The sequence below is a fragment of the Silurus aristotelis genome (genome assembly GCF_946808225.1).
Source record: "Silurus aristotelis genome assembly, chromosome: 14".
NCBI classification, from domain to species: Eukaryota; Metazoa; Chordata; class Actinopteri; order Siluriformes; family Siluridae; genus Silurus; species Silurus aristotelis.
Window position 1 is genome coordinate 15,448,389 of NC_139587.1, and position 17,500 is coordinate 15,465,888.

Sequence of the window (17,500 nt, forward strand, 5' to 3'; positions counted from 1 at the left end):
TTTTCATTATAAAATATGTTTAAGCAATGATTCCAAGCTACAATTATACTCATAAGTGTGGGTGGCACTAGGATCTACATTGCCATTATTACTGTAACACATAAATCTACTGAGCATGAGGTGCTTGTAATAAGCCCTGGGTATGATCATGACTGCTCGTTTAAAGATAGGCAGTGGGTTCTGAGTGACAGTGAACCAGTGGTGGTTAACTTGGATATTAAATGTTCAATAGCAAACCTTTCCTACTTACCTAAGTACAGAATCTGGAATTTGAAGAGATACTATAGGCCAATTGCTGATACAGTCATAGGCCAGTGCACCCTGCCGCCACAGACTGTCTGGCTTCAGCAGGAAGAACTATAACAACAATCCCCTGTCAACACATAGGTGATTTGTGGTTGGTATGCATTACTCTCCTAGGTGTATACATTACACCATACCCAGTTCGGGTAGTTTTCATTTCTAGTAAAGACAGTCACTATACTACCATGTGTCATATCCAAATGGTCATGGCAATGTCTCAAAACCAGGATGATGTTTTTTTACCACATTGTCACTAGATAAAACACCCAGGATACTCAATACATGAAAATGCTAGCCACAGGCCTACTGATATTCAGCAGTGTGTGAGGGATGTGTAAGATGACACAGAAATTGGCAAGAAAAAAAAAGACCCAGCAAAGAAACTGAGAGATTACCGAGCCCCAGTGTTGTGTTCTTTTCATTCTGGCTAATGTAGCTGACTAGCCATAAAAGAGCTATATGTTCGAAATGCAGTACAAGTCTCTGACCATCGTGGTTGGACCTGCTGCTCATCTAAACAGTGGGATGTTTTAGCTTTGTTGCAGAGAGATGACCCTAACCTGATGAGAATTATAGCCAGTGGAAGGAGACCCCATTACAGCCCCAGTGCTATACATCATTTGTGTGGCTAACTTAGCGGGCTCAACACTGGGCAGGTTATAATTAGAAAGATGCACACAATCGCATTAGCATTTGCTTATCCACAAATCTGCTACTCAGGAAACTGTGGGGTTGAGCTGAACTGGTCAGTGAACACCCCATTTTGCAGAGAAATGGAGGGTAACTCACTCCAGCTCCATTCTTCATTTGAGTGTAGGTAACTTTCTAAACTCAGTAGCGAGAAACCCATAAGAAGAGGTGTACAGACAATAAGAAGAAGGGGTGCAAACAATATCCGAAACACTGAAAGTACCATGGAACATCGTGAAGGCCATTATTAACAAGTGCTGTTTCACAAGCAAAAGGTGCTATAAGCAGGTTATTGTACATTTCTTTCTTTTGAAATGTTCCTAAAATGTTTCTATTTGGCTATTTTTTTTTTTTGCATTTTGTTTATTGGCAAATTTGTCAAGAGGTTTTTAATGTTACACTCAGGAAGGAACAACAGGCAATTGTAGAGAATCATGCACACACATTTTACAACACTAGGCACTGTTTCATTCAACTTACCTCTATAGTTGCATTTCAGTAAATTTGAAACGGTTTGTCGGTATGTTGTTGCTAGCATAATGTTTAGCATTATCTTTAAATCCTGTTTACAGAAGACTATATAATTTAAGCTATAGATTTAACACTAGTAGTGTATACAGCGTAAGGTCCCCTGGTGGTCTAGTGGTTAAGATGCAGCGCTCCCACCGCTGCGACCCGGGTTCGATTCCCGGTCAGGGAACCATCCCCAGCCACTCTTAGTGCCGGTCCCAAGCCCGGATAAATTGGGGAGGGTTGCGTTAGGAAGGGCATCCACATGTGCCAAATCAAACGTGCGGAGGATCCGCTGTGGCGACCCCTAACGGGAGAAGCCGAAAAGAAAGAAAGTGTATACAGCGTAACTTATTTAAAATGATAAGTGCTACCTTTTTACTGTTCATGTTGTAAGAAGTCATATTGATTTAACATCACTAGCTGAACTTGGTGGAGACTTCTGATTTTCTAAGTCAAAGTTTTGAAACACATTAGAGTAGCTAATCCACCTATTACCATGTTTTTGAGAACTTGCAGGAAACTGAAGTACCCAAAGGAAATCGATAAAAACAACTAAAGATCCAGACAGTACCCTGAACTCAGGATCAAACCGAGGTCCCTGGAGATGAAAGGCCACAACATCGGTGGTTAAATTGGATGGAACGGAATGTGATTTACTAGCTTCTGGTTCAGGTCATAGGCCTTTTCCTGAACACTAAGTGTGAATACAAAAATAGTTGCTTGACTTACAGCTTGACAATCATCAACAGTGCTGGCCAAACCCTTTTATAATAAAAATGTATCAATTCCTTTTAAATTTTATAAAGTTAATGAGCTGAAATGCAAAAAACGTCAAATCAAAAATTAATTTTTATGTCTGGGATGATTAAGATTACTGTCACGATTGTACAGCTTCTGCCTATTGAATTAGCAGAGAGAGAGAGCCAGCTGGCACATAATGGGTGGACAAAAATACTCAAGCCAAGGGATTTCGGGACTGTCCACATCAATGCTGCAATAATGAAGAACCTTTCAGATTTGCTATAAAGATAGCAGCAAGTCTTATGAGAAATCTTGAATTATGGACATGATAAATATGAGTGATCTTCAATCTTTTATTTTTACTTTGTTTTACTTTGTCCCATAGTGTGCCATACACAGTGTGCAATCCTCAGTAAACACCTCCATTTGTTAATTCCATGTCTATAGCCTCTTTTCACTGTGATTCTTGTCCCAGTTGCTGTACACACACTGCCACGGATGGGATCCTCCTGAGTGTGACATCACCTGCCTACACTTTTACTAAAGTGGCATCAACCTAATACAATCACTGGCATGGGTGCAGCTCAGAGAGGGGATAGAAAGATGTTTCACAGGCAGGGCATTGACACAACCGACTGGTACAAAGGTAGGTAGACAAAAGAACAGAAATTAAGACATACAAAGAGATAGACATTTAAAATAGCTCGAAAAATCAAACCGATAAAATAAAAAAACTTTAAATTATTCTACACTTTGCTTAACCTAGGCTGCAAATCTCCCTCTAACGTGGTTAGGCCTGGTTGTGCTACAATAAAACTTCCATGCTCTTTTTGACTGGAGCCACAATAGTTTACTTTCCCCACATTTGACTGCTTTCTGAACTCTACAGGCAACCCCGTGGTGACAATAAAATGCTTCGCTTCTTCTGCGTTCCGTGAAGGTTCAAGTGTTTATAACATCGCGAGGCAAAAAAGGTAGTTGGAGACAGAAAAGATTTAGTAATGGTAATTAAGAGATAAGATTCTTGACTGAAAGGTCCCAGAGGCCAGAGATACTTGTTCTACAGGCAGCTACACTAAAACAGTTTAAAAAGGCATCTGTACCTTAGAAATAAGGTATATAGCCTATTAGGGATATCTGCCAGACTTACTTTAAGACATTGTTGATCTTTGAATTGGACAAACTAGGAACACTTTATGTGCTCCATGTAGAAAAAATGAAAAAAAAAACCCTTGCAATGACCTTGTGACCAGTGCTCTAATTCACAGCATTTGAACATTAAACACAAATACCTAAGTGAATGCTTCGCTGCTTGTAAAGTAAAAAAAAAATATGCAAAATCCAACTAAGAACAGTGTGGAAGACTAGGGGATAAATATTTTCACTGAAGTTGCATGTGTGAGTGAACAAATAGGCATGAATAGCAACACTTTGCCCACTGGTGCACAGGAGACAAAGAAGTGCTTTATATATATAAAAAAAACTGATTCACCCTCTGTCTACTGGTCTAAAAGGCGTCACATTTAACCGATGTTGCCGCCTTCATTAGTTTGGTGTGGAGGATGTGGTGTGAGATTCGCTCCTGTGTTTAACGTTATAAAGAGGCGTAAACTATGGAGGCCGAAGCTCGAGGCTGACGTCACGCGTCCAAGAGTCGCCCGCCGTGTGCACGGCGTCTCCGCGTAAAGACTCACCGACAAAGAAAGCAAAGGCTTCGGCCAACAATGTGGGTGGACAGGGCGTGAAACTACTATCATCTTCGGTTTTGAATGAAAGAAAGAAAACATAGATTGAACAAAAAGAGAGCCCCCCCTTCCATTTCAACTGCGTTGTTAGGACAACGAGAACCATCCCTCAGATGATTAGTTCCACTTCAAAAGAATTTACTTTCCAGCGCAGGAAAAACGTCCCCCTTTTGTGTCAAGACACAGTTTTCAGAACGTAAAAAGAAGAATTGTCTGTTTGGTCGGTCTGTTTATTTTTTTGTTCGCCATACAATTGTATTAAATTAACAGAGGAGTTGCCACAATGGCCTAGCAGATCATAAACACATGGATAAACTAAAACAAAATCAAATGTTTGCTTGGCTTGCAAAGTATGTAAATACAAGCCTACATGTGTTAAGTCAAATCCATCTGACTTAAATCAAATAAGAGTTTTCAGAGATGTGCAACAACAACAAAAACAAACCAAGTCTGCAAAATGAAAGGCTGAGATTAGAGCGCTAGAGTAAGTAATCACTAGAGTGAGCTCATGGTTGATTACAGGATAGTGTCCTCAGTCACCTCATTCAGTGTTGTCCTAAACTGTTACACCTTACTTACAGTCACACACAGTGACACTATTCATTTTCCACTGACCCATATTTAATACACTCTTTTTCAGTACCTCAGCACAGAACCAGGTTTGGCAGTTCAACCACAACTCCTTAAATGCACTTTACAACCAAAGACATAAAAAACAAGACACTTCTGTCAATTAACTATAATTTGTTGCTCATTTTATTGGACAAAGGGTCATGAATATAAACATACGGAAATATGGGACATCTGGCACAATTTTGCATTGATTGGAACAGTTGTGTGCAGAGGGGTTTTCCTGCCAAAGTATAAATATTTAGAGACTAAAAGATATAATGTCTCTGAATTACTTCATCACTAGCAGGTGTAGTAGACCACTATCTTAGGCACTTAGGGCTCAAACATTATATATATATATATATATATATATATATATATATATATATATATATATATATATATATATATATATATATATATATATATATATACATATGTGTCAGTTAGGCTACATAATAGCCTTAATATGCATTCTATGTGTGAGTAAATCTCACTTTAAGCACAGTGTACATATCTTGTATTTTTCTTTTTTTCCTAACAGTGCAAATAAATGAAGTAAAAAGTACATTTTTGATCAATCAACACGCTCTTGCCTATTAATTACAAACAAAAAATCCTAAATGTTTTATGCTTCTTGGTTTATAGATTCAAATCAATCTTGCAAGGTCCCCTCTTGAGTGGCAGACTAAATGAGGTGTAAAAGAAAAAAAAAAGGAGGGGGATTCAAAGAGAAGCACAGTGGATGCGAAATCACAAGAAGCAGAATCAATGATATATTGATGCATGTAAGAGACCTTAAAAAGGTAATGTTAGACACGTGACTGCACATTGCCGTAGTGATTATGAAATAACCTTGAAGTAGTAGTTTCATTCAATATCAAATACGGTGTGATGTTTACATTTGAGGAATACACAGCCAGCTTTGGTGACTGTTGGAAGAAAACGTACATCTCAATTGAAACTATTAATAGAGAATCCAGTTATAATACATACAGGCAAAAACTAAGACATAGTTCAAAGCTACAGTGCAATCCTGATATATAGGTCATTGGGAATTCTAAAAATAAAACAATTCATGAGAGGAACAAAAAACAAACAGAGCGGAAAAGAAAACACAGTAAAATATACAGTGCTTAATAAAGATCTAAAGAATGCAGTTAAATAACTTATTTGGGGAAAATAATGAAATAGAAGATTAATTACCACTGTTTGAAAGAAAATATATCGGTGCTGGAGTAGGCCTATTTATACCCAACCCATATTTGTTACACTCAAAGGCATTTTTTAAAGGTACTAGGGAAAAACAATAAGTAATATTTTTGTTATTAAACTGATTATAACGCTATCTTCCAAAAAAAAAAAAAAAAAAAAAAATCAATCAGATAAACAGATTATATTGAGTAAGATATTTTTTTTTGTATCTTTATCAAAAGGGGGCATTTGGTCTTCACTGCAATTCCCAACCATCTGTTTATGAAAATGCATAATTAACTAAACCCTCCTTTATTTCATCTGGACTCCTCCCATATGAAATCATTTCACCAATTGGAATGAGGAACTACAGTGTCCATATAACTGTCAGGCCAAAGGGGATTTGTGCAGCCAAGCACACCATTTTCATGAGATATAATATTCTATTATTTCTTTCTCTGAACCTCATATCAGTCTAAGGTGCAATTACATAACCATTTCACTTATGTAATAGTGAAGATACTATGCAGCATATTCTCAACAAATGCAAATCAGAAGTAGGCTATTATACAACAAATGGGATAAATCTACTATTGAGCCACTAAATGCGGCCTTACTGTCAGCCTTTCTGACCGCTAATACTAGACCAAATCCAAAACATACATTCTGTAGTTTAATGCACAAGGTTTTTGTTGTATCTTTTGAAAAAAACACTGTTTCTTAATTTGTTGTCTACGAAATGACCTTTATTTGTGAAGAATCACTTGTGTCAGGTGAACACATAGATCTGGTTTATTAAATCTATCTTATTTGTATTCTAAATAATCTTTACATATTTTCAATAGCAGGATTTCATTTAGCATGTATTATATTCACTGGTTGATTATATAAGAGGTAAAGGAAAAGTCTAATGATTCATCCTTCTGTCTAAGAGCTTCTATTCCTGCACTAGTTAAAATTTGAGTATAGATTGAAAGCTGCGATATCCAGGTCTCCATTAAATTAATGGACAACATTACAGAAGATTGGATGTATGTGTCTTTTTTAAAGACATTTTAAGACAAACTGTCTATTTAGTAATTTAACTGCAGTAGAAAGATCGGTGTGAGTACAAGATGCTTTGGTATTTCTATTTTACTTCCGCCCAGAGTGAAAGGTCAGCACTAAACTAAATCCAATTTTTCCCAACGATTAATGGCACACCTTTTAAACCACATGTCATATAGAAACTTACTCAGCCTGTAATAGAAATGGCCTAGAGAAAAATTCTGCTTGTCACTTCACTCCTACCACATCCACATGAGTACATATCAGAGTAGTTCCTGGCCCCAGGTGTAAATCTAATGTTAAAAGGTTAACAGCTAGACACACTGCAGCAGTGTTCACTTTTCAGAAATGCTGCAAGCAAAACATCCGAACACTTGTACAGTGCATCAAAAAACATACATGGCTGGGTAAAAATTTATGATGTCAGTCATTGCAAAAATCAAATCCGAAAGTGTTGACAAACACACTTAGAGGATGGATGGGCATCAATAAAGGAAGTGATTAGATGCAATCCTTCCTTTAGATATTGAGTTTCCCAGGTTTGATTACACAACCCCCTTGGGATACATGTTGCTACAAATAAAAATTAAACACCCATAATTGCACAGTACTTTGAAATAGCGTGGCTCATGATCAATGCAATCCCGGATTTAAAAACACAATCTCAGTGACAGTGTCTAGGAGAGGGAAAAAAAAAAACAATAGGCATCTGAACATTTCTTGACCCTCTGTTTAATTAAAAGGTTGCTATGCTTTGGAATCCATGATTAAAAACATGTCGTTCTTCTGCAAGAATTCTGCACCATTACAGAAATTCCAAATAATATTTTATTAAATGATTGATTAATTATTTAGGAAATTGCAAATGACCATAAATACTATACATACAGATTACTCTGCTCCAGCACAGCCTCCGTTCTCCCCCAACCACCCGTTTTAGCATGTTCAGCTGGCCTCCAGCACACACAAGGCCTGCCAGCATGCACTTGCCAAGGCATAGAGGACACTGAACTGTTCTCTAATGAAAACAATCTGGAGGGAAGATCAGAGAAAAGGATTTATGGCAGTGGTCACCCATCTGAAAGCATTGTGTACTCAAAGTTACCAACCCTTTTAAACAGGGTGCATCCAAGTTAACCTCCTCTTCACACACGATCAGGAAAAGGATTTACATTGCTCCTTGAATTCCTGTGTCTAATGTGGACTTTGCTGAGATTTCATACCAAACCTGTTGCTGCATCCTGCCAGAAGATCACACGCTTGAAGAGCAAAGTAGGAGTGCACGCCGACTGCTTGAAAATAGTCCTTTTAACATTTCACCTACAGATCCGAAGAAGCATGATCAGAACCTGTCATATACCTCTCTCATGTAAGGCATCAATAACAATAGGAAAGGTTTTCACCAGAGTACATAGCAAAACAAAATGCATTAAAACAGTATAAATGAATAGAAAAGCAAAGGGCAAAAATACAAAAGAAAAAAAAACATTGCATGGTTTGACAATCAGAACTAAACATTCGTAAAATGAATAGACTTCTGTTTAATAATCTGCTACTGGCTGAGCTACGCAGGGTACTGGCACCATGACAAACACATAAAAACTGACCCTATTGGTGAAGATGAAAGAAAATGTCATCAACCCTGCGCTAAAGCATGCTAGAAAAAACTCATTTGTCATTTTGTCTGTATAATAGATATCATATCTTTACAGACATTTCTAAATCACTTTTAAAACATGTAGTAATTTATATAAATGTATACTTATATTGCGGATTTGTTTTGTTTTTAATGTTTTAGTTATCGGTTGTTGTTTTTGGTTTTTTTTCTGATGAGACCAGAGACATATGCAAGATAAATTACCTCACACTGATTACATGGCATTCAATGAGACAACACTTTAATCGAGTTGCAGTTCTCACTACTGTTCTACATTTCATCTCTTTGATGGGCTCATTACAATCTCACCTCTGAAATCAATTTGCCAGCATCACTAGCATCATTCTCTTTACACACAGTTAGCATCAGACGGATGCGAGATTTCAAAGCGGCACATAGCCCGTTTGGAAATAGATAAATGAAAACTACACTAATGGTGTGGTTGGGCAGTAATATGGGATGGCTAGGCTCAGATGCAACTATATAAGGCATTGGAAAGGTCTCACGTTTGGATGATGTGTTTGTAAAAGTGTTAGACTACGTGTGGGTGGGTGTGTGTGTGTGCACAAGTGCACATGCATTTTATTGTGTGTATGCACTTGTAATATTGTGATAAAGTGATACTGGAAAAGAAGAAGGCAAGCTTTTAAGACTGGAGCTTCAGAAATCATGAAGGCTGTGGCTTAGAACGTCAACCTGACACAGGGCTACACTAAATGAACATGCATATTAAGTGGACAGTGTGATAGATGCAAGGATGGGAGTGACGCGAGTAGCCAGGAGTGCAGAGCGGCACAAAGATGAGAGAAGTGAAAGGAGAGATCCACCGGAAAGAAGGTTGGGCAGTCATGGATGAAATAAAGCTCTAGCCAGTGATCACCACCACCAGTAGCTTGACTTGGAGAGAAGCTGGAATCCAATTAAAATAGCACCCCATCAGCCTATATAGCTACCACACCCTTCCCAGGCTGATGCAACCTCACACTGCTTCTTTTAGATGAGTGCTTTTTTGAGGCATTCAAAAAGCAAAGGGCGTGGAGATCTCAAAAGCTACTTGCACTTGAACTCTATCTGTCAGTAATGATATATCACTGTCATGGTGACACTAAACCCTTCCACAACAACAGGGAAGATGGTCAATGTTCTGTAGAGTAGAAGGGAAAGAATGGGTCGCAATAGTCATATAGTCACAAGCATACATGAATATCTGCAATACAATTCGAAAATTCACAATTGAATATGTTGCTAGTGCAGTGGGTGCAGTTACAAATTTCAGTCCAGTATATATGTATACAAGGCAAATGCTTTGTGATAGATAAAACGGACATTCGTTTTTTTGCAGGGAGAGAGGATAAAATCTCATTCGGAGGGTGCACTCTGACAGTGTACACTGCAAGTCAGATCTATAGTATGTACTCAAGAGTAATATTTATCCAGTGCAATTTTACATGTAGCAATACTAATATCTGCAGAAATCTTCAGGGAGCAAATACACAATGTATGAAGACAAGCAACACACTGAAGTAAAAATGCTTTTACCACAGAATATAATAAGAGTGATATCATATTAGTAATTTTACTGATATTCCATACTGATTTATACATGACATTAACGTTGCAAAAAGATTAGCATGTTGACTTTGTGAGAAGAGTTGATTTCTTTTTATAACAAGGATTTAAGGTCCATAAGTTTTTCATACCTTTATACCCATTATTACATTATAATATCTATACTGGGTGTACTAATTCACATACACAAAGCACTCCAACAATTTTCAGTTCCCATAAAAAAATATGCATAACCACATAATATTACAGCATCTGAAATAAGATTTTCCTTACCAATCACCTTACCAGCACTTGTGGTTTTCAGTGGTTAAAAGTGTGTGCATTTTACTTGCTGGGTGTCTGATCCTGTAGGTGTTTATTTAACATTGTTTAATCAATATCACAGCTATTATATATAAGAAAGAAAAGCTGAACAAATGCAAACTCTGCAATATATAGACTAAGTGCACTGAATGTCTCTTGAGAAATCTCCTGGTCTTCAGTAAAGCAACTCAAATGATAATTGAGAGAAATGCTGATTATGTCTGACTGACAGAACTGAAAACAGATGGTTTAAACCACTGAACAACCATGTATGCCTTTTCTTAACTTGACGCTTAGGGTCCGCCTCACGCATTAATGTAAATAAACTGGGTAAGCGAAACAGCTGCGGCTTTTGGAAAGGAAATCTTTAAGGAATTTCATATTGTGTCCACAATGCATGTTTATGTTTACATTAGAATTAATGTTCCAGAAATCAGTTATATTTTTGGTAAGTCGTAAGTTAGCAAAATCTAGGTAAGGCTTGTGATGTAGCCTGAATATTGGTGCTGAGTAAATTTACAAAGATCAGAAGGCTCAAAATGTAAGGCTGAATTAACCACATGGATAAAAATTACGTAAATGTTCAATTAAATGGAAATTGGAAAGGTGTTCCATATATATTTATATATAGATAAATATTTAGGTCAAAGATTATTTATAGGTCTTATTAAAAGATAGTTCACAAAACACAATTTTAAAAAGTCCAAATTCTGTGAATTTAAAAGGGCTTTAAATAATTTATAACATGACCTACAATTAATGACCATTTTTATAATATACAAGACATACACAAGTCAGAGATGGCAAAGAGTAAGGCCTAAATTAGCATTCACACTTCTTGTTACATATCCAAAATTGAAAAATCCAGCCAATCACTGTTATTCAGGAATTTCATACAAATGAATGTGGTCATTGGTGGTCATTGAAAGCATAAATTAAATTCAGGAGAAAACTTTGTCATTTCAGAATTCAGAATTTCAGAATTTAGTGTCTGTCTAAGCACATAACATTCGATGTATTAAAATAATGATTGCAATTAACTTTTAGGAATACTAGCGCAGGCAGCAATGATAATCCTAGACTGAAACAGCCTACTCACCAATGTATTAAAAACCAGGCAAGCAGCAACTTAACAGCTACTTACCCTCTCCAGTGTTGTAATAGTGAAAAGCTTCCACAACAGTGGTTCAAACCATGTGCCAGATATTTCTAGATCAATTTATGATCTTTACAGAAAGTTAGAATAAAGACACTGTTCCTATAAGTTAATACATTAACCGTAGATGTGTGACTCAAATTTGTACAAGAACAAATTAGTTGCAACATTTGGTTAATTACTTAATAAGTTGAGCATAGTTCATTAAACTAGCTCACATTAAACTCTAATCACCAGCCTAGTACCTATTTAGCGAAGCACATTCATAGACACTTTACAGACGATTAGCCATATTAAAGCTTGGATAATGTCTTAAACCACACAAGGTGTGGTAGTTACAGTTTTCCTGGGCAATGCCATTTCCTTTCCAGTGAATACAAAGGTATATGTGAATCAGTGAGGCAGGATTTTCCTTACTATTCCAGTTAGGACAGATAATTAAGATGATCTTTAAACAGCAGATTATTTTGGAAAAAGTAGGCTACGATGTCTAATAGGAAGGTACTAAAGCGAACTGACATACTCTTTTAACTGCAGCATCTCTGCAATCAGAAAATGGCAAAGACATTTAGAAACAACTTAATTAAACCTTTTAGAATCGTTTTTAAATAACTTCAGTGTTTGCAACTTGTTCTGATCAAAAAGGTGAACTGATTTCTACTGTCAGAAATACCTGGTTTTCGTGCAATTCGAATTCATCTTTTTGAGAGATAACATACATTATATCTGAAGAGTGACTCGAGTTCAAAACCAGCACATTTTCTTTACGAATGAGTGAATTTAAGCACACTCCATTCGATCAAAGGGAATAAAGACACTTTAATGCTGAATACTAAATGCACAATTAACTGTACAGTAGGCGATATACAGTGGGGTTTAAATTTATTAATGGAATATACAAAGGGAAGGGAAGCAAAGGCCTTGTGCTAGTACACATCTTCTCTTCTTTGAACGGAACACAGGATGAATATGGTCTTAAGAAGAAAGCTAAAACTTAGCCACTCAGGGTTAATGACAACAAAGCAATAATATTTCATTTCCTTCTAAATGTGCATGAATTTACACTGATGGGCTCTACAAAGCAAGCAAGGTATTACCAAAGATGAACCAGAAAACAATTACAATTTGTGAATTACAAGAGTAAAATGTTCTTGTTGCAGTTGTTCTTCGGTTGATCCAGTTTTCATATTATGTATTATATCTTTTTTTATCATTGTATATACAGAAACATACACTGATGACCAATTTCTTGTAGAACGTCGGTCGTAAGTGTATTTTCAGTTACGGACTCTCACCAGCACAATGTTAGGCCTAGAATATATTTTCAAGGAAAGAATATCACCAGCACAATAAGATCAGCTCTCAGCCATGAACTGTTTAGCCAAATCATAAATAGAACATCGAGACATCGAGATAAATTCAAAAGTCTAAATTACACAACCTGCCCTGTGGCCAGTTGAATAGCACTCCGTGCTGCTATCGTGAAACAATCATAAATCATTGTTGCACGGCTTAGATGAGAAATGCTGGGCGCCGCTGTGACACGTGTACCAGCCGTTTACAATGCTTTTTTGGAAAGGTGAGTTTGTTGCAAAATTCCTGTGGCTAGGGGCAAACGTGGGACTTGCTTGGCTACACGCGTACTGCGCCGTTTCACCTCTGTACCCGCCCCTGTGCAGCAACAGAGGATCCAAAATGGACTGTGGCCTGTGCGTTGTATAGTCCAAACTGCTGTCAAAAGTGTGATGAAAGCGTGACCTCAGAGTCTCGGGGGAGTCCTGAGAAGGGGCAGGCGGCAAGGGTCGCGTCACCGCCGCAGGGGATGATGGGACTTGCTCTCCCGGCACTTCGGGAGAATCAAGCTGACTGTCCTCTCCCGGTTTGGCCGCGTCAGTCTTGCAATGGAGCTTCATGTGTTTGCGCAGGGAGCTCGGGTGCGTGTAACATTTCTCACAGCCTCTGACCTTGCACATGTACGGCTTGTCGCTCGAGTGGACGTGAGAATGCTTCTTACGGTCGCTGCTGTTCGCAAACCGCCGGTTGCAGCCCTCGAACTCACATTTGAAAGGTTTCTCGCCTAAAGGAGGGAAAAAATGCACCTCGAGTTACGGTTGAGGTCAATGCGCTACTCTGCGTCACGAGCTTTCCATCGGGCTGAACAAGAATCTCGCCTGGGTTCTTAGTAAACATAGGGTTTCTTTCCACATGATCTGTGGAAAGCTGCTTTAAAACCAAATCCATTGTTAAAAGCGCTATACAAATAGAATGAAATTGAATTGAATAGTAAAAAAAAAATACACTTCAAGTGTATCCATCAATAAGATGGTCTTTTAATGATTCATTCAAACTTTACAGGAACCACAATATTAAAAATGAATTGAAAATGAAGTATTTTTTTTTCGATATGTTATCTGAAAGTCGGGTCATGGGTGTGCCACAGATCTGTTCAATTAGAAATTAAGAAAAAAGTCAATATAACACACACACACACACACACACACACACACACACACACACACACACACACACACACACAAAACATGCATTTGCGTGTTAGCTCGTTAGGTCGTTAGAATAACAAATATTTATTCAAGTTATTTTAATCGGTATCTAAGCTGTTTTTATTATTATTATTATTATTATTATTATTATTATTATTTTTATAATTACTATTATTATTAATATTATAATCACTAATAGGCTGACCCTGTACTCTAAAGCAAAAAAAAAAGTGACACTCGTTTACAAATCTTCAGATCATTATATTCATAAAAAGCCTCCAAACTAAAACAAAAAGAATGTTTATGCGTTCATTATATAATTAATGCTATTAATAAGTAAGACATGACTGCGCAAATGAAACGCACCGTTAAGTGAATTTTGTGACGTCAGTTCTAGGTGAGGCCCACTGGATTGCTGAGTTTGAAGCATGCTGCGAGCGCGCGTGCAGTCCTACTGGGGCTTCAGCTGGCCACTGCGTCAGTGCTACGTCACACCTCTCCGGTGTCCCAGGCTCCATTTATTTATTTATTTCACTGCTATTATGAGAGGCACCCAAATAACTGCTTTAGATTTTTGGTTTGTTTTTTTTTAGTTGGTAACTGTTCGGATTAATAGACATAACATCAGCCTAGTACTGCATAACAACAAATATTTAACCAACGTCCATTAACAATAAAAAAAATATATATATAAGGACACGCAACTTGGGGATAAGTATTAAGTGATTTCGTTTAGTGAAAAATAATGGACTAACAGGATATAAATCACACTGAATAAAGTGTTTCGCGGCCATTTTAAACCTATGCTACGTTTATATAAAAGGAATCAATTATTTATTTTAAGGTGTATTTATAAATCATTAATAGATGAAGTAAATATTTGATCTCTTCAAATGACTTGTATTTAAATCTAGGACACTTAGCAAAAATAATAATAATAATATATATATATATATATATATATATATATATATATATATATATATATATATATATATATATATATATATATATATATATACGTGTGGATATATTAATGCATACAAGAAAAGATTGTTGTTGCTGTTGTTATTATTATTATTATTATTATTATTATTATTATTATTATTATTATTATTATTATTATTATTATTATTATTATTATTTCACCAACCTGTGTGAGTTCTCTTGTGAATCTTGAGGTTTTCGGACCTAGCGAAAACTTTTTCACATCCGTGAAAGGGACATGGAAAGGGCTTTTCTCCTGTGTGCACTCTGACGTGGTTGACCAGCTTGTATTTTGCTTTAAATGGCTTTCTGTCCCTGGGGCAATTCTCCCAGTGGCACACATAGTCAGAATGCTCAGGTCCGCCGACATGCTCGATCGTCACATGAGTGACAAGTTCATACATAGTTCCAAAAGTCCTGGAACATGGCAGCTTGCCAACGCCGTCTTGGCCGTCGCTCCACTTGCACACCAACTCGTGCGTTAAAGTCTGTTTGGAGCACCTGAGGAATGCATCGCTCCCTCCTCGCTGCATGGCCATGTTAAAGGGCTTATAGAGCCCCAGAAACTGTGTAACCAGCTGCTGGCTGTTGGCCCGAGGGCCGCTGTGGGTTTGTCCGTATGGATGTGCTCTTGAGAGGAGATCTCCTGGAAGACCCAACATCACCTGGCCATTCAGGTCTCGGTTGGCATCAACAGAACTGTGGGCCTGCTCTGGATACGTGGTGAAAAAAGCATGGCTCCGGCCATCCCTGTAGCCATGGAGGTCACGGTACCTTCCAATAGCCCCATGTTGGTTAGGTCTTGGTGCCAGTTGGTCTGTGACTGGTGGCATGCCTGGTCCTGACAGGTTTGTCCCAATGATAATGCCTCTAGGGCTGGCGTCTAGGCGATGGCTGGTGTATCCCGTGTCTGGAAAGTGAGGCAACGAGTGGTCCACATATGCGCTGGCCCTGGTCTCAGGGTAGTCTAGCAAATTATGCGAGGGGCAGAGTTTTAAGGAATTGCCAGTGGGGTGCCCCATGTGCTCTCCTGCCAAAGGTGGCAGCACCACACTGGGTTCAGTATTGCTTTCTCCAGGGTTTACGCAAGACAGAGGGCAGCCACTAAACCTTGAAAGGGTTGTCATGATTTTGTTGTTGTTGTTGTTGTTGTTGATGATGATGATGATGTTGTTGCTGTTGCTGTTGCTGTTGTTGATGTAAGTGTGCACCCGATCAAGATTTACCGACTAATTGTGTTCCCATTGCACCGCCATGTATCATCTGCACGTGCCGGTCTTGGCTGTCAACCCCGCGGTCCCGTGAAGCGGACGCAAGTTCGTGAAAGTTGGTGCGCGTCCCATCCCGTTCACTTCACTCTCTTGATTTGTGGCAATAACCGTGGTAGTAAAAATGCTCCGAACCAGGCCGGGCTGCAATATAAAAGCACAGCGGGCAAACCTGGTTTTGAAAAAAGGGCGTTCAGGGATTGGTCGGAATGCCCGATGATTGACAGCGACTGGGTTTGTTTTAAAAGGGACACGCAGGCGTTTCACCGCACGACTCCGTTTTCAATCTTGCAGTAAAAAATGCTTTGATATATGCCGCTTTTGCTCTGACAATATTGTTGGCTCTTTCGGCTTCAGAGCGTCAGATTACAACTCACAAAAACATCTCAGGATGGAACTGAGACATTCAACTACATGCTTAAGCCTATTCAGTCGGGCTTGTGTTAAGACTTTGGATCATAATAAGCATATTCTACAATGCAGAATGAGCGAAATTAAAATGGTCGGTGTTTTTTTTTTTTTTTATATAAATTATTATAATTTTACATTTAATAGTCTCTGATAGCCTGTACGCCCACCACACTGTGTGGATTTATTCCAAAAAATTCTGCGCAAAAAAATGTGGTGTGGATATGAATGCAAATCTTTTTGAAAAGTTCTTCGCAAAAATTAGACCTCGTCAAAGAAGTGAGCGTGATAATGCCTGAAGTAAACCACCCTTGGCATAGTTTCAAAGCAAGCGACAATATAATGACACATTTTATTTCCAGGTGGTTTTTTTTTTTTTTTTTTTACTACTGAGAGCGGAACTCTGAGGGTTTGGACATATTGCCTTGGATATTTTTCAAATCACAACGCGCCCGTGACGTCACAAAAACGGTGACACCGACGAGACTTTGCCGTCTCCCATCGGTAAATATAGACAAAACATGAAACTAATTAATTAGGAATTATCTTTAAAGGAGACTGTTTTCGTGTCACAAAAAAATTAAAATAAAAATCATCTCGCATAGGCCTATATGACCTGATTCTTCATCTCAGCGGGTGATGGTTTGGAGTAAAACATTATACACTAAAGGTTTTTAATAAATAAGGCTCCTGAAACGCCTCCGTCACATTGATCATGCCAGAAATAACATTTAGTCATCTGATTTAGTCAGAGCGCGCACCGAAACCCTGTGTGTGTGTGTGTGTGTGTGTGTGTGTGTGTGTGT

At 38.0% G+C, this 17,500-nt stretch overlaps 1 protein-coding gene and 1 long non-coding RNA gene across 3 annotated transcripts in view; both read right to left on the reverse strand.

Moving 5' to 3' along the window:
• Positions 1-17,500, reverse strand: part of LOC310736754 — a 72,821-nt gene that overhangs the window by 2,955 nt on the left and 52,366 nt on the right. The window contains exon 3 of one of the 2 annotated variants that reach the window (XR_014536648.1): positions 251-373. This is a non-coding gene — a long non-coding RNA (uncharacterized lncRNA). Of the gene's footprint in view, positions 1-250; positions 374-17,500 lie in introns of those variants that run through there. The other variant, XR_014536649.1, reaches the window with a different exon arrangement.
• zic6 (zic family member 6) lies at positions 10,036-16,502 on the reverse strand. The gene is made up of 2 exons (XM_083560026.1): positions 15,185-16,502; positions 10,036-13,607 (listed from the first exon to the last, which is right to left on the reverse strand). The coding sequence occupies exons 1-2, from the start codon at positions 16,143-16,145 to the stop codon at positions 13,021-13,023; spliced, it is 1,548 nt and encodes a 515-aa protein (XP_083416152.1). The 5' UTR covers positions 16,146-16,502; the 3' UTR covers positions 10,036-13,020.